General features: G+C 43.3%; 1 protein-coding gene across 3 annotated transcripts in view; it reads left to right on the forward strand.

Moving 5' to 3' along the window:
• Positions 1 to 13,823, forward strand: part of LOC135061454 (uncharacterized) — a 556,703-nt gene that overhangs the window by 81,160 nt on the left and 461,720 nt on the right. For all 3 annotated transcript variants that reach the window (XM_063964060.1, XM_063964058.1, XM_063964059.1), the window contains exon 5: positions 4,999 to 5,098. In XM_063964060.1, the coding sequence (XP_063820130.1) occupies positions 4,999 to 5,098 (100 nt within the window). The remainder of the gene's footprint in view (positions 1 to 4,998; positions 5,099 to 13,823) is intronic.

Below are 13,823 nucleotides of genomic sequence, written 5' to 3' on the forward strand. Positions count from 1 at the left end.
GAGCTGGGCTTTATGGAAGAGTGGCCAGAAAAAAAACATTACTTAGTGGTAAAAATAAGAAGGCACGTTTTGAGTTTGCCAAAAGGCATGTGGACGATTCCCCAAATGTATGAAGGAAGATGCTCTGGTCAGATGAGACTAAACCAGTGAAACATGGTGGTGGCAGCATCATGCTGTGGGGATGCATTTCAGCAGCAGGGATTGGGAAACTGTTTTGAGTCAAGGGAAAGATGGATGGTGCTAAATACAGGGATATTCTTGAACAAAACCTGTTTCAGTCTGCCTGTGATTTGAGACTGGGACGGAGGTTCGCCTTCCAGCAGGTCAGTGACCCAAAGCATATTGCTAAAGCAACACTCGAGTGGTTTAAGGGGAAACATTTAAATGTGTTGGAATGGCCTAGTCAAAGCCCAGATCTCAATCCAATTGAGAATCTGTGGTCAGACTTGAAGATTGCTGTTCACAAGCGGAAACCATCCAACATGAAGGAGCTGGAGCTGTTTTGCCATGAGGAATGGGAAAAAATCCCAGTGGCAAGATGTGGCAAGCTCATAGAGACTTATCCAAAGCGACTTGCAGCTGTAATTGCCGCAAATGGTGGCTCTACAAAGTACTGACTTTAGGGGGGTGAATAGTTTTGCACGCTGAAGTTTTCTGTTATTTGGTCCTACTGTATTTGTTGTTTGCTTCACAATTAAAAAACAAAAAACATCTTCAAAGTTGTAGGCATGTTCTGTGAATGAAATGATGCAAACCTTCAAACAATCCATTTTAATTCCAGGTTGTGAGGCAACAAAACATGAAAAATGCAAAGGGGGGTGAATACAAGGCACTGTATATAATCTGTTTAGCGCATTGATTCTCAATCTTCAAGTTTCCCAACAGGTCGTTTTTTGAGGATTTCTGTCTGTGGATGCAGTTGGGGTAATTATTGACCCAGCAACATGAATCTACTCCCCTGTGCATGCTTAATGGATTCCGCAAAGCATGACCTGTTAGTGGTACTTGAGGACTGGAGTTTAGAACCCCTGCTTTATAGCATACGAATGAAGCAGCAAAAAACAAACATACCCACAAAATCACTATAATATATGCATGATAAATGAAGGAAGCACAGATCACCATTAAAGGGATATGTAGCTTTCAGATCAGAAGTGGTTAATTATTGTTGGCAACCATCATCATCAGCCGTAGCAGCGTGTATTTGCAGCAACTCTCCTGCACCTGAATTAGCTAGTGACAAGCATATAGGTTTCTCTGTATGTCATATATATTATTTTTTCATTTTTAATTAGCATTTTGTTGAGACAATTTAATAGTACAAAGACTCAACAGCCTTTTATTTATGAAGCAGCAGCTTCTGTAAGCTGATACTTTCCGGCGGGTTGGAGGTGAAACTGTAAAACAGCACTTACAGTGTAAAGTGCGGAGGGTGTTAAGGTGCCCATAGTCACTAGACGACCTGTAAACGGTGCATTCTGGTTAACGATTTCCCTTGAACTCCCCCGGCAGTCCTGGGCAAACGATATAGTACAATACACATAAGATACATCTTAAGATCTGGGAGTGGCTACATCTAGGAGCATGCGGTCGTTGACGATAGCTTCAGATCTTCCCTGCAGCAGGGAAGATCAGAACCTCCTACCAGTGACCAGCGGGACCGCGCATTGTGATTGTTATCATTCACAGACTCTGAACGATCTGCACTATTATGAACGATTTGTAGTTCCGATCCGTCAGAAATGGCCAAATCGCTCATAATATCGTCTAGTGTATGAACACCTGTACACTGACTGAGTACCGGTTTACATTTTCACCTCCAGCCCACCAGGAAGCAGTGTCTTGCTTCGTAAATAAAGCCCAATGTATAAAAACTAAACAGTGTAATTGGAAAGCAAGACCCAAGTTATGCACCTAATTATGAACACAGGGAAAACTAAAATAAGAAATGCATATTACCACGCATCTACCTGTTCTAAATTGCTTCTGAAGAGGCTGCAGATACTATACAATAAGAAATAAATATCTCAGAGAGGAGTCTTATGAATCAGGCAGTGTGATCAGGAACAATCTTGTATCAACTCTTTTCTGTATTTTCTATTATCTGTACACTTGCTTCCCACCCAAACCCACTCTATAATATTTTCTGTTTAGAATTGTACTTAACACATCGTACTGAGAAGTAGATGTAATTAAATAATGAAAGGAGAATTGTATGATGCTTAACTCACAACAAGAAGGAAGGTGGGGATTGGAGAACCAGTGGAGAATAGTCTGAGACCTTAGCATGTTCAGTCAGGTGATTTGTTCATTATAATCCTATGGTAGTCCTCTCCTACTACTACAGTAGGGCACAAATCTTCAGTTTCTGTCAGTATTGTTTTCTTATTATTTAGCTTTAGATTTATATTCTATTTTAGGCCTTTTTCACTGGGTCATTGACATTTTATTGTGTGGGAAGAACAGTTTTTCTTTGGAATAGCCTTGGATGAACCACCAATGCAGTCAACTCAGAACTTAATTATACTCTTGTGGTCACAAGTTCTAATCAGCAGCAGGAGGCAGTTAAGAATTCTAAAACTTCATGGGAAAGATAGTCACACAGCACAGGACCTGGCTTTGAGCCCATGATACTCTACCAGAAAAAGAGCTTTATTAAAGCAGCCACCCCACATAATGTTTTATTTCTTACAGAAAGGTACGTTAAGCACCTCTTCAAGCATCTGAACTTTGACATCTGTAATTTTTTTTATAGCTGTTCTAGAAATCATGATCTCCTTTTCAAAAGCTAGAGGGCAACCAAAAGTGGCTGCCAGATACAGTCAGCCTTTTACAGACTCTCAGCATGTCACATGATGGCAGAGAGGGGCAAGGGAGGTGCACTGTACAGACAGAGCTCAGAGGGATATTTCAAGCCTCCCTGCTCAGTAGTTCAGGTACCATGTGACTGAGAATGCCATGGTAACTCAGAATCATAAATCATTAATAGCAATCTGAAGAAAGAAAAACAAGGGAACATGGTGAATACAAACATTCTTACAGCCTGCCACAATGACATAAGTTTTTTTTCATGGAATTGCTGTTTCAAAGAAAAAATAAATAGTTTGCTTTACTAGAATTTTTTTTATAGTATAATTGAGCCTTGCTTTAATTGACTTGATAGGAGACTAGATGCATGCACTGTGTGTTATCACTGTGTACACATAGCACTTACATGATATAGATGGCATTCAGGAATATTGATACAAATAGTCACAACATTTGCTTTCTTATATCTGAATGTACATGAGTCCAAAGGACATTCAGCATAGACAGGAAATGTCATTTATCAGGATGGAGGACTATAGCATTGCTGGCTTAGCTACCTGTAAAGTTTCCTGGCCTTTTAATGTTTTGCTTTTATGTCCCAGTGAGCAGAACAGCTTGTGTACCGTGTAAAGGTATTATTGTAGCAAAGTACAATACAATTATATTTAGATGAGACTGTTGCCAATAAATTAATATACTAGTTTGCAATTATTAATCATGGGAAATAGTTTCCCAGCATGCAATACCCAGTGTATGACTATTTCAATCTAGCTTTGGTTGGAGAAAATGAGCCATGTGCACTAGTACTTAGCTGCCATGCATTATTAGAATCTGCTGTACCCTATTCTGTGACATAGAGTTATGATTTATATCATTTATGTGTGTTAATAAGTTTGACAGTATCACATTGAGCTTTGTAGAAACAAATAGACACAGTGTTGGACTGGGGCATGAAGGGCCTACTGGTGGAATGCAGTGGTAGATGCCCATGCATAGGGGTGTGGCCAGCCACCACATTGGTTTACATAATCATTAGAGACTGCATGGTCTGGGACTGTTGCTATATATACTGTACAGACAATATTGCTAGCGCATGCATGATAATGTAGCAGAGTAATAAAAGCAATGCATGATAGAAAATACACCATAGTCCTGTGCATTATAATGGTACATATGCATAATGTATAATTCAAGTGCACAGTCTGGAACCTCTTCCCTAGAGGAGGAGGTGGGGCCCCAGGCAGTAGGGCTCACTGGGAGTTTCCCCTGTACCCCCTGTGGGCCAGTCCGACCCTGCATTGACATGTCATCCAGCAGACATAGGGAGGATAATCTATGGCTCTTATGATGCCCCTCAGTACTTCCCGATTTAGACCAGTGGCCCCAACCCAGCAATATAATAATGCAAAAAAGAAATTCACCAAGACCTGACATTTCTTCTGCATGCAGGTAAGTTGGCAGCAGTCATGGGACTTATATATAGTACAGAGGTCTCAGGACTGACCTTCTACAATTTGTGTCCCTAATGGAATACTTACTGTTTTTATTCAAGCTGTCTTGCTTAAAAGTAATGTTGCAGTGCAGCCTTCTCCTTTGTAGATGTCGTTTGTTGTCCGTTGTATGATTAATTTCTGCAGTCCTGGAACCTTTATTTACTATTATACAGTATGATGTATACACATCTGAACCTGCAGCCAAGATTTTTATGGGCTTTCACTAGCCAGATGACCAAAAGCAGCTTGTGAATGGGATTATCTCAAAATCATGAGAAAACATTTCTGCACTTATCCGGTGCTACATAAAAGTGGATAGAAATATACTACGGTTTTTAAAAGTAAATGTAAGTCATGTATATTTATAGTTGGGTGGTTCAGATATCTGCATAATGTTCAAGTGGGCAATTTACATTAATGGGAACTTAATGCTATAGTCTAGTGTAGCAAAAAAATTACTTTGTCATTTTCAAATTAAATCCATAGCCTGTGCATTGTTTTATATGTGTTTATTTTCCAAAGTCCCTCTGCAGGTGTTTTTCTGTCATTAGTTGTGACATTAACAAAGCCATATTACTTCTAAATAAACATTTGTTTGATGCTCAAAAGATAAATGTGCGCATATTTACTATTCATACATTAGCAGTACACATTGAATATTTGTATGATATTTGGATGGTGCTTGTTTCTTATTTAGATTTCAGTATAAGCAGCTGATAGACGTAGGTAAGAATGAATGCTTGGATGAACGACGCGTCAATCTTTTGAAGTCCCAGGTGTTACAGTTGGAAAGACAGGTAAGACGTACAAAGTCAGATCTGTTCTGTTATCTGCAGAGAGGAGCTATGTATAATATTTGTTATCTAAATGAGTGGTAGTTGTTGTTAGCACTGTACAGAACTTCAACATTCATTGCATAAAGAGGCAGGTATCAAGACAGCACCAGCATACTCTACATTTATTTCCAGCTTGGAAGAAACCGTAATAAAACAACTGTATATTGCCAAACACAGAGGCTAATCTATCCAGTAACAAAGCAATGTTTGTTTAGGAGTAAATAGGCTGTTCGAATGTAGAAAGAGAATTCATGTAAGTATTTTGTGACCTGTTTAGGGGAGGGAGGGATAATCCAGTACAATAACATGGTTCATTTAAGAAGGTGGTTCAGGAATTTTATAAGTTTGCTTTGTTTTTTTGGGGTTTTTTAATGTTCAGGAAGTGCTTGAAGGTTTGGAGGTTAAGGGGAAATTTTTTTTTTAGAATAGGGAGGGTATTCCACAGAATGGGTGCAACCTGACAATTTCAGAACCTGGGAATGGGAGAAAGTAATGAGTAACACAGATCTTTGGCAGAGCAGATTGGTCCATTTTGATGATATTTTCAAACAAATGAGACATATGTTGGTGCAGTTTTGTTAATGGTTATATATTTACTACAGTTATTTTATATTGGTTTCCATAAACTACAATGAGTGCAGCAGTATTAGAAAGCTTTTGGCGAAGAAAATTGGTCTAATTGCTGTGTTCATAATATATTGTAGAAGTGAAAGTCTAGTTAGGGGAAGATAACGAAGAAGAGAATTTTAAAAACAGCCAGTGTGGGATATTGAGCACTGGAATCAAAGTTTTAGCCGTACTACTTTTTGTGAGATGCTTTTTATGATTTCAACATGATTGAAAATAGAAACTATGGACCATCCTGAGTCAAGGAATTCAGATAAGCATGATGCTTTTTTTTTTTTTTTGTTATGTTATCAACAGAAATAAAGATGTGATACAGGGGCAGATGTATTAACCTGGAGAAGGCATAAGGAAGTGATAAACCAGTGATATGTGCAAGGTGATAAAGGCAGCAGCCAATCAGATCCTAACTGTTAATTTACATATTGGAGCTGATTGGCTGGTGCCTTTATCACCTTGCACATATCACTGGTTTATCACTTCCTTATGCCTTCTACAGGTTAATACATCTGCCCCACAGTTGTTAAAAGATTGAGTTTGAGGAGGTAAAAGTCCATCCTAAAACAAGATGGCAGAAAGATATTTAGTAATACCGGCCAACACTGAAGGTTAAAGATTTGGAGAAGATAGAGAAATTTGGGTTTAATCTGCCTAGTGGTGATACTGAAACTCAAAAGGTTTATTAGATTTTGAGGAAAAAATGGTATTGTTAGAGAAGAGCGGATGACCAAACCTTATGCTACTCCAGGTGGTGTATTGAGAGAAAGAAATATGTGTAGCAGTTTGGTAGGTGGAGTAAGAACCAAGATTGGAGATCTAGGGCATGTAAGAAAAGTGAGGGGTTGACAATGTTCTATAGAATTTAAAGAGAGTAATGGCCTTTAGATAAGTGGTGATTAAATCACTTATTACCTTAAGCAGTGCAATTTCTGGGGAGTATTGGGAAGTCAGGCTAAAGAGGGTCCATTAAGTTGTGTGGGGAAAGTAATGCCTTTATAGTTCATATCGGTAGTTATTATCGCACTGTGTATGTAGGCCCCTTCAGTGTCTGAGGTAAATGTAGGCAAGTCTCTCAATAAGATTGAGGGTCTGTGAGATGGGATGGTATTCTGAGATAGAATAGAATTTGCTTCAGAATTGGAATATTTACATTATACTTGAATAATGATAAAAGGACGCCAATAGAAAAGATGAGAGGATAGTGATTATTAAATGAGTACTGTACAGTTGGCTGAGAAAAGAAGGTAGAGACTTGTGAAGAGAAGGTGTAAATGGGTTCATTAAACAAAGTGAGCAAGTTGCTGCTCTGCGAAGAGGATACTATTTCATATTGCTACTTAAAAGTTGGACATTCATGGAAAGCACTCTGCACTAATTAAATCTACCAATCTTTAGTATAAAGTGAAAACACATTTATATATATTGTTTTAGTCAATAAAATGATCACAAAACTCTTCAAATAATATATATTATGAATGCATTCACCAGAATATAAAATTAATCAATAAAAAAATGTATACATACACTGAACATTATAACACTATTCATATACTCATAAATAGACCATCATTTATTCCTAATTCTATTGCTGGCTTTTTGTATATATAAATATGGATCACTCTTTGAAAAAGCTCCAGGAACGAGCGAAACGCGTTAGATGAAAAAGGGACACTTGGTGACAGCATCACTTATCTGTGGACATCCCTGTGTAGTCACTGTGTAACGCCGGACGCCAGCGGGAAATCACCAGTGGCTTTTGGGACTGCAGCATCAATTACAAGCTGGAGGTCGGAGACGTCCGGAGCCTCCTAGCCGCACCTGACCGGTAACACAGTGCACAATTAGCTGGATCCGTCACATGCACTAAGACGGAGGGTGAGCGCTCACGTATATAGATAGCCTGTTCAGGCATTCTGGAGATATCCAGCTATTTGCACAACTAGTACGCTGAGACTTTGTAACAATACCAAGTGGTGTTTAATGTGTCCATTACTCGGTCTCTCTGCATTTGTTAAGTGAATGGTTCATGGACATTCCGAGTTCATTTATCTAACAAGGACATTTTAATACTACTTTCCGTGGACATTATCTATATGCAGATTTATCATACGATCAGATTTACCTCCATCCAGATCCATATTTATATATACAAAAAGCGGCAATAGAATTAGGAATAAATTATGGTCTATTTATGAGTATATGAATAGTGTTATAATGTTCAGTGTATGTATACATTTTTCTCTAACGTCCTAGTGGATGCTGGGGACTCCGTAAGGACCATGGGGAATAGACGGGCTCCGCAGGAGACTGGGCACTCTAAGAAAGAATTAGGACTACTGGTGTGCACTGGCTCCTCCCTCTATGCCCCTCCTCCAGTTAGAATCTGTACCCGGACGGAGCTGGGTGCATTTTAGTGAGCTCTCCTGAGCTTGCTAATAAGAAAGTATTTTGTTAGGTTTTTTATTTTCAGAGAGATCTGCTGGCAACAGACTCTCTGCTACGTGGGACTGAGGGGAGAGAAGCAAACCTACTAACTGCGGATAGGTTGCGCTTCTTAGGCTACTGGACACCATTAGCTCCAGAGGGATCGAACACAGGAACTCACCCTTGGTCGTCCGTTCCCGGAGCCGCGCCGCCGTCCCCCTCGCAGAGCTAGAAGACAGAAGCCGGCGAGTGAAGCAAGAAGACATCAAAATCGGCGGCAGAAGACTCCTGTCTTCAGATGAGGTAGCGTACAGCACTGCAGCTGTGCGCCATTGCGCCCACACTAACCCACACACTCTGGTCACTGTAGGGCGCAGGGGTGGGGGGGCAGCAATTGAGTACTTCCTGGCAAAATAGAGCATATATACATCTGGGCACTGTATATATGCATGAGCCCCCGCCATTATTTTTCACAAAATCGCGGGACAGAAGCCCGCCGCTGAGGGGGCGGGGCTTCTTCCTCAGCACTCACCAGCGCTATTTTCTCTCCACAGCTCCGCTGAGAGGAAGCTCCCGAGGCTCTCCCCTGCAGAATCACGGTAGAAAGAGGGTGAAAAGAGAGGGGGGGGGCACATAAATTTAGCGCAAATTCACTAATACAGCAGCTACTGGGTAAACACTAAGTTACTGTGTGATTCCTGGGTCATATAGCGCTGGGGTGTGTGCTGGCATACTCTCTCTCTGTCTCTCCAAAAGGCCTTGTGGGGATTCTGTCCTCAAATAGAGCATCCCCTGTGTGTGTGGTATGTCGGTACGATTGTGTCGACATGTTTGACGAGGAAGGCTATGTGGAAGCAGAGCAGATGCAGTTGAATGTGGTGTCTCCGCCGACGGCGCCGACACCTGATTGGATGGATATGTGGAAGGTGTTAAATGATAATGTAAACTCCTTGCATAAAAGGTTGGATAAAGCTGAAGCCTTGGGACAGTCAGGGTCTCAACCCATGCCTGATCCTACAGCGCAGAGGCCGTCAGGGTCTCAGAAGCGCCCACTATCCCAAATTGTTGACACAGATATCGACACGGATTCTGACTCCAGTGGCGATGATGCAAAGTTGCAGCCTAAAATGGCTAAAGCTATCCGCTACATGATTATAGTAATGAAGGATGTATTGCACATTTCAGAGGTAAACCCTGTCCCTGACAAGAGGGTTTATATGTTTGGGGGAAAAAGGCAAGAAGTGACTTTTCCCCCTTCACATGAGTTAAATGAGTTATGTGAAAAAGCGTGGGATTCTCCTAATAGGAAAGTGCAGATTCCCAAACGGTTACTTATGGCGTATCCTTTCCCGCCAACGGACAGGTTACGCTGGGAGTCATCCCCTAGGGTAGACAAAGCTTTGACACGCTTATCTAAGAAGGTGGCCCTGCCGTCACAGGATACGGCCTCCCTAAAGGATCCTGCGGATAGGAAGCAGGAAGGTATCCTGAAGTCTGTTTATACACATTCAGGTACGATACTGAGGCCGGCAATTGCGTCGCCCTGGATGTGTAGTGCTGTAGCAGCATGGACAGATACTCTGTCTGAGGAACTGGATACCTTGGACAAGGATACTATTTTACTGACCCTGGGGCATATAAAAGACGCTGTCTTATATATGAGGGATGCCCAGAGGGACATTTGCCTACTAGGCTCTAGAATAAATGCAATGTCGATCTCTGCCAGAAGGGTCCTGTGGACTCGGCAATGGACAGGTGATGCCGACTCAAAAAAGCACATGGAGGTTTTACCTTATAAGGGTGAGGAATTGTTTGGGGACGGTCTCTCTGACCTAGTTTCCACAGCTACGGCTGGGAAGTCAAATTTTTTGCCATATATTCCCTCACAGTCTAAGAAAGCACCGTATTACCAAATGCAGTCCTTTCGATCACAAAAAGGCAAGAAAGTCAGAGGTGCGTCCTTTCTTGCCAGAGGCAGGGGTAGAGGAAAGAAGCTGCACAATACAGCTAGTTCCCAGGAACAGAAGTCCTCCCTGGCTTCCACTAAATCCACCGCATGATGCTGGGGCTCCACAGGTGGAGCCGGGAGCGGTGGGGGCGCGTCTCCGAAATTTCAGCCACCAGTGGGTTCGCTCACAGGTGGATCCCTGGGCTATACAGATTGTGTCTCAGGGATACAAGCTGGAATTCGAAGTGATGCCCCCTCACCGTTACCTCAAATCGGCCCTGCCAGCTTCCCCCATAGAAAGGGAGGTAGTGTTAGCGGCAATTCACAAATTATATCTCCAGCAGGTGGTGGTAAAGGTTCCCCTCCTTCAACAGGGAAGGGGTTACTATTCCACAATGTTTTTGGTACCGAAACCGGACGGTTCGGTCAGACCCATTTTGAATTTAAAGTCCCTGAACATTTACCTGAAAAGGTTCAAGTTCAAGATGGAATCGCTCAGAGCGGTCATTGCAAGCCTGGAAGAGGGGGATTTTATGGTGTCTCTGGACATAAAGGATGCTTACCTGCATGTCCCCATTTATCCACCTCATCAGGAGTACCTCAGATTTGTGGTACAGGACTGTCATTACCAAAACCAGATGTTGCCGTTTGGTCTGTCCACGGCACCGAGAATATTTACCAAGGTAATGGCGGAAATGATGGTGCTCCTACGAAAGCAAGGAGTCACAATTATCCCATACTTGGAGGATCTCCTCATAAAGGCGAGGTCCAGAGAGCAGTTGCTGATCAGCGTAGCACACTCTCTGGAAGTGTTGCAACAGCACGGCTGGATTCTGAATATTCCAAAGTCGCAGCTGATTCCTACGACGCGTCTGCCCTTACTGGGCATGATTCTGGACACGGACCAGAAGATGGTGTTTCTCCCGATGGAGAAGGCTCAGGAACCAGTGACTCTGGTGAGAGACCTCTTAAAACCAAAACAGGTGTCGGTGCATCACTGCACGCGAGTCCTGGGAAAGATGGTGGCATCATACGAGGCCATTTCCTTCGGCAGGTTCCATGCGAGGACCTTTCAATGGGATCTGTTGGACAAGTGGTCCGGATCGCATCTTCAGATGCATCGGCTGATCACTCTATCCCCCAGGGCCAGGGTGTCTCTTCTGTGGTGGCTGCAGAGTGCTCACCTTCTCGAGGGCCGCAGGTTCGGCATACAGGACTGGGTCCTGGTGACCATGGATGCAAGCCTCCGAGGATGGGGGGCAGTCACTCAGGGAAGAAACTTCCAAGGGCTGTGGTCAAGTCAGGAGACTTGTCTGCACATCAATATCCTGGAACTAAGGGCCATATACAACGCCCTGAGTCAAGCGGAGCCTCTGCTTGGCAACCAACCGGTGCTGATTCAGTCAGACAACATCACCGTAGTGGCTCATGTAAACCGCCAGGGCGGCACAAGAAGCAGGGTGGCGATGGCGGAAGCCACCAGAATTCTTCGTTGGGCGGAGAATCACGTGTAAGCACTGTCAGCAGTATTCCTTCCGGGAGTGGACAACTGGGAAGCAGACTTCCTCAGCAGGCACGACCTCCACCCGGGAGAGTGGGGACTTCATCAAGAAGTCTTCACACAGATTACAAATCGATGGGAACTGCCACAGGTGGACATGATGGCATCCCGCCTCAACAAAATGCTGCAAAGGTATTGCGCCAGGTCAAGAGACCCTCAGGTGATAGCTGTGGACGCACTAGTAACACCGTGGGTGTTCCAGTCGGTCTATGTGTTTCCTCCTCTTCCTCTCATACCCAAGGTGCTGAGAATCGTAAGAAAAAGAGGAGTGAGAACAATACTCATTGTTCCGGATTGGCCAAGAAGGACTTGGTACCCGGAACTGCAAGAAATGCTCACAGAGGACCCATGGCCTCTGCCTCTCAGACAGGATCTGATGCAACAGGGGCCCTGTCTGTTCCAAGACTTACCGCGGCTGCGTTTGACGGCATGGCGGTTGAACGCCGGAAAAGGCATTCCGGATGAAGTTATTCCTACGCTGATAAAGGCTAGGAAGGACGTGACAGCAAAACATTATCACCGTATATGGCGAAAATATGTTGCTTGGTGTGAGGCCAGGAAGGCCCCTACAGAGGAATTCCAGCTGGGCCGGTTCCTGCACTTCCTGCAGTCAGGAGTGACTATGGGCTTAAAATTAGGGTCCATAAAAGTCCAGATTTTGGCCCTATCCATTTTCTTTCAAAAGGAACTGGCTTCACTTCCTGAAGTTCAGACATTTGTAAAGGGAGTGCTGCATATTCAGCCCCCTTTTGTGCCACCAGTGGCACCTTGGGATCTTAACGTGGTGTTGAGTTTCCTGAAATCTCACTGGTTTGAGCCACTTAAGACCGTGGAACTAAAGTATCTCACGTGGAAAGTGGTCATGCTATTGGCCTTAGCTTCGGCTAGGCGTGTGTCAGAATTGGCGGCTTTGTCATGTAAAAGCCCCTATCTGGTTTTCCATATGGACAGGGCAGAATTACGGACTCGTCCGCAATTTCTGCCGAAGGTGTTGTCATCTTTTCATTTGAACCAACCTATTGTGGTGCCTGCGGCTACTCGTGACCTGGAGGATTCCAAGTTACTTGATGTAGTCAGGGCTTTGAAGATTTATGTAGCCAGAACGGCTGGAGTCAGGAAAACTGACTCGCTGTTTATCCTGTATGCATCCAACAAGCTGGGTGCTCCTGCTTCAAAGCAAACTATTGCTCGCTGGATCTGTAACACGATTCAGCAGGCTCATTCTGCGGCTGGATTGCCGCATCCAAAATCAGTAAAAGCCCATTCCACAAGGAAGGTGGGCTCTTCTTGGGTGGCTGCCCGAGGGGTCTCGGCATTACAGCTTTGCCGAGCAGCTACTTTGTCGGGTTCAAACACTTTTGCAAAATTCTACAAGTTTGATACCCTGGCTGAGGAGGACCTTGTGTTTGCCCATTCGGTGCTGCAGAGTCATCCGCACTCTCCCGCCTGTTTGGGAGCTTTGGTATAATCCCCATGGTCCTTACGGAGTCCCCAGCATCCACTAGGACGTTAGAGAAAATAAGATTTTACTCACCGGTAAATCTATTTCTCGTAGTCCGTAGTGGATGCTGGGCGCCCGTCCCAAGTGCGGACTTCTTCTGCAATACTTGTATATAGTTATTGCTTAATAAAGGGTTATGTTATGTTGGCATCCGTTTGTTGATGCTCTGTTGTCGTTCATACTGTTAACTGGGTATGTTATCACAAGTTATACGGTGTGATTGGTGTGGTTGGTATGAGTCTTACCCTGGATTCCAAAATCCTTTCCTTGTAATGTCAGCTCTTCCGGGCACAGTTTCCTTAACTGAGGTCTGGAGGAGGGGCATAGAGGGAGGAGCCAGTGCACACCAGTAGTCCTAATTCTTTCTTAGAGTGCCCAGTCTCCTGCGGAGCCCGTCTATTCCCCATGGTCCTTACGGAGTCCCCAGCATCCACTACGGACTACGAGAAATAGATTTACCGGTGAGTAAAACCTTATTTTTTATTGATTCATTTTATATTCTGGTGAATACATTCATAATATATATATTATTTGAAGATCTTTGTGATCATTTTATTGAATAAAACATTATATATAAATGTGATTTCACTTTATTCTAAAGCCTGGTAGATTTAATTAGCGCAGAGTG

Source organism: Pseudophryne corroboree, chromosome 1 (assembly GCF_028390025.1).
Source record: "Pseudophryne corroboree isolate aPseCor3 chromosome 1, aPseCor3.hap2, whole genome shotgun sequence".
Lineage (NCBI taxonomy): Eukaryota > Metazoa > Chordata > Amphibia > Anura > Myobatrachidae > Pseudophryne > Pseudophryne corroboree.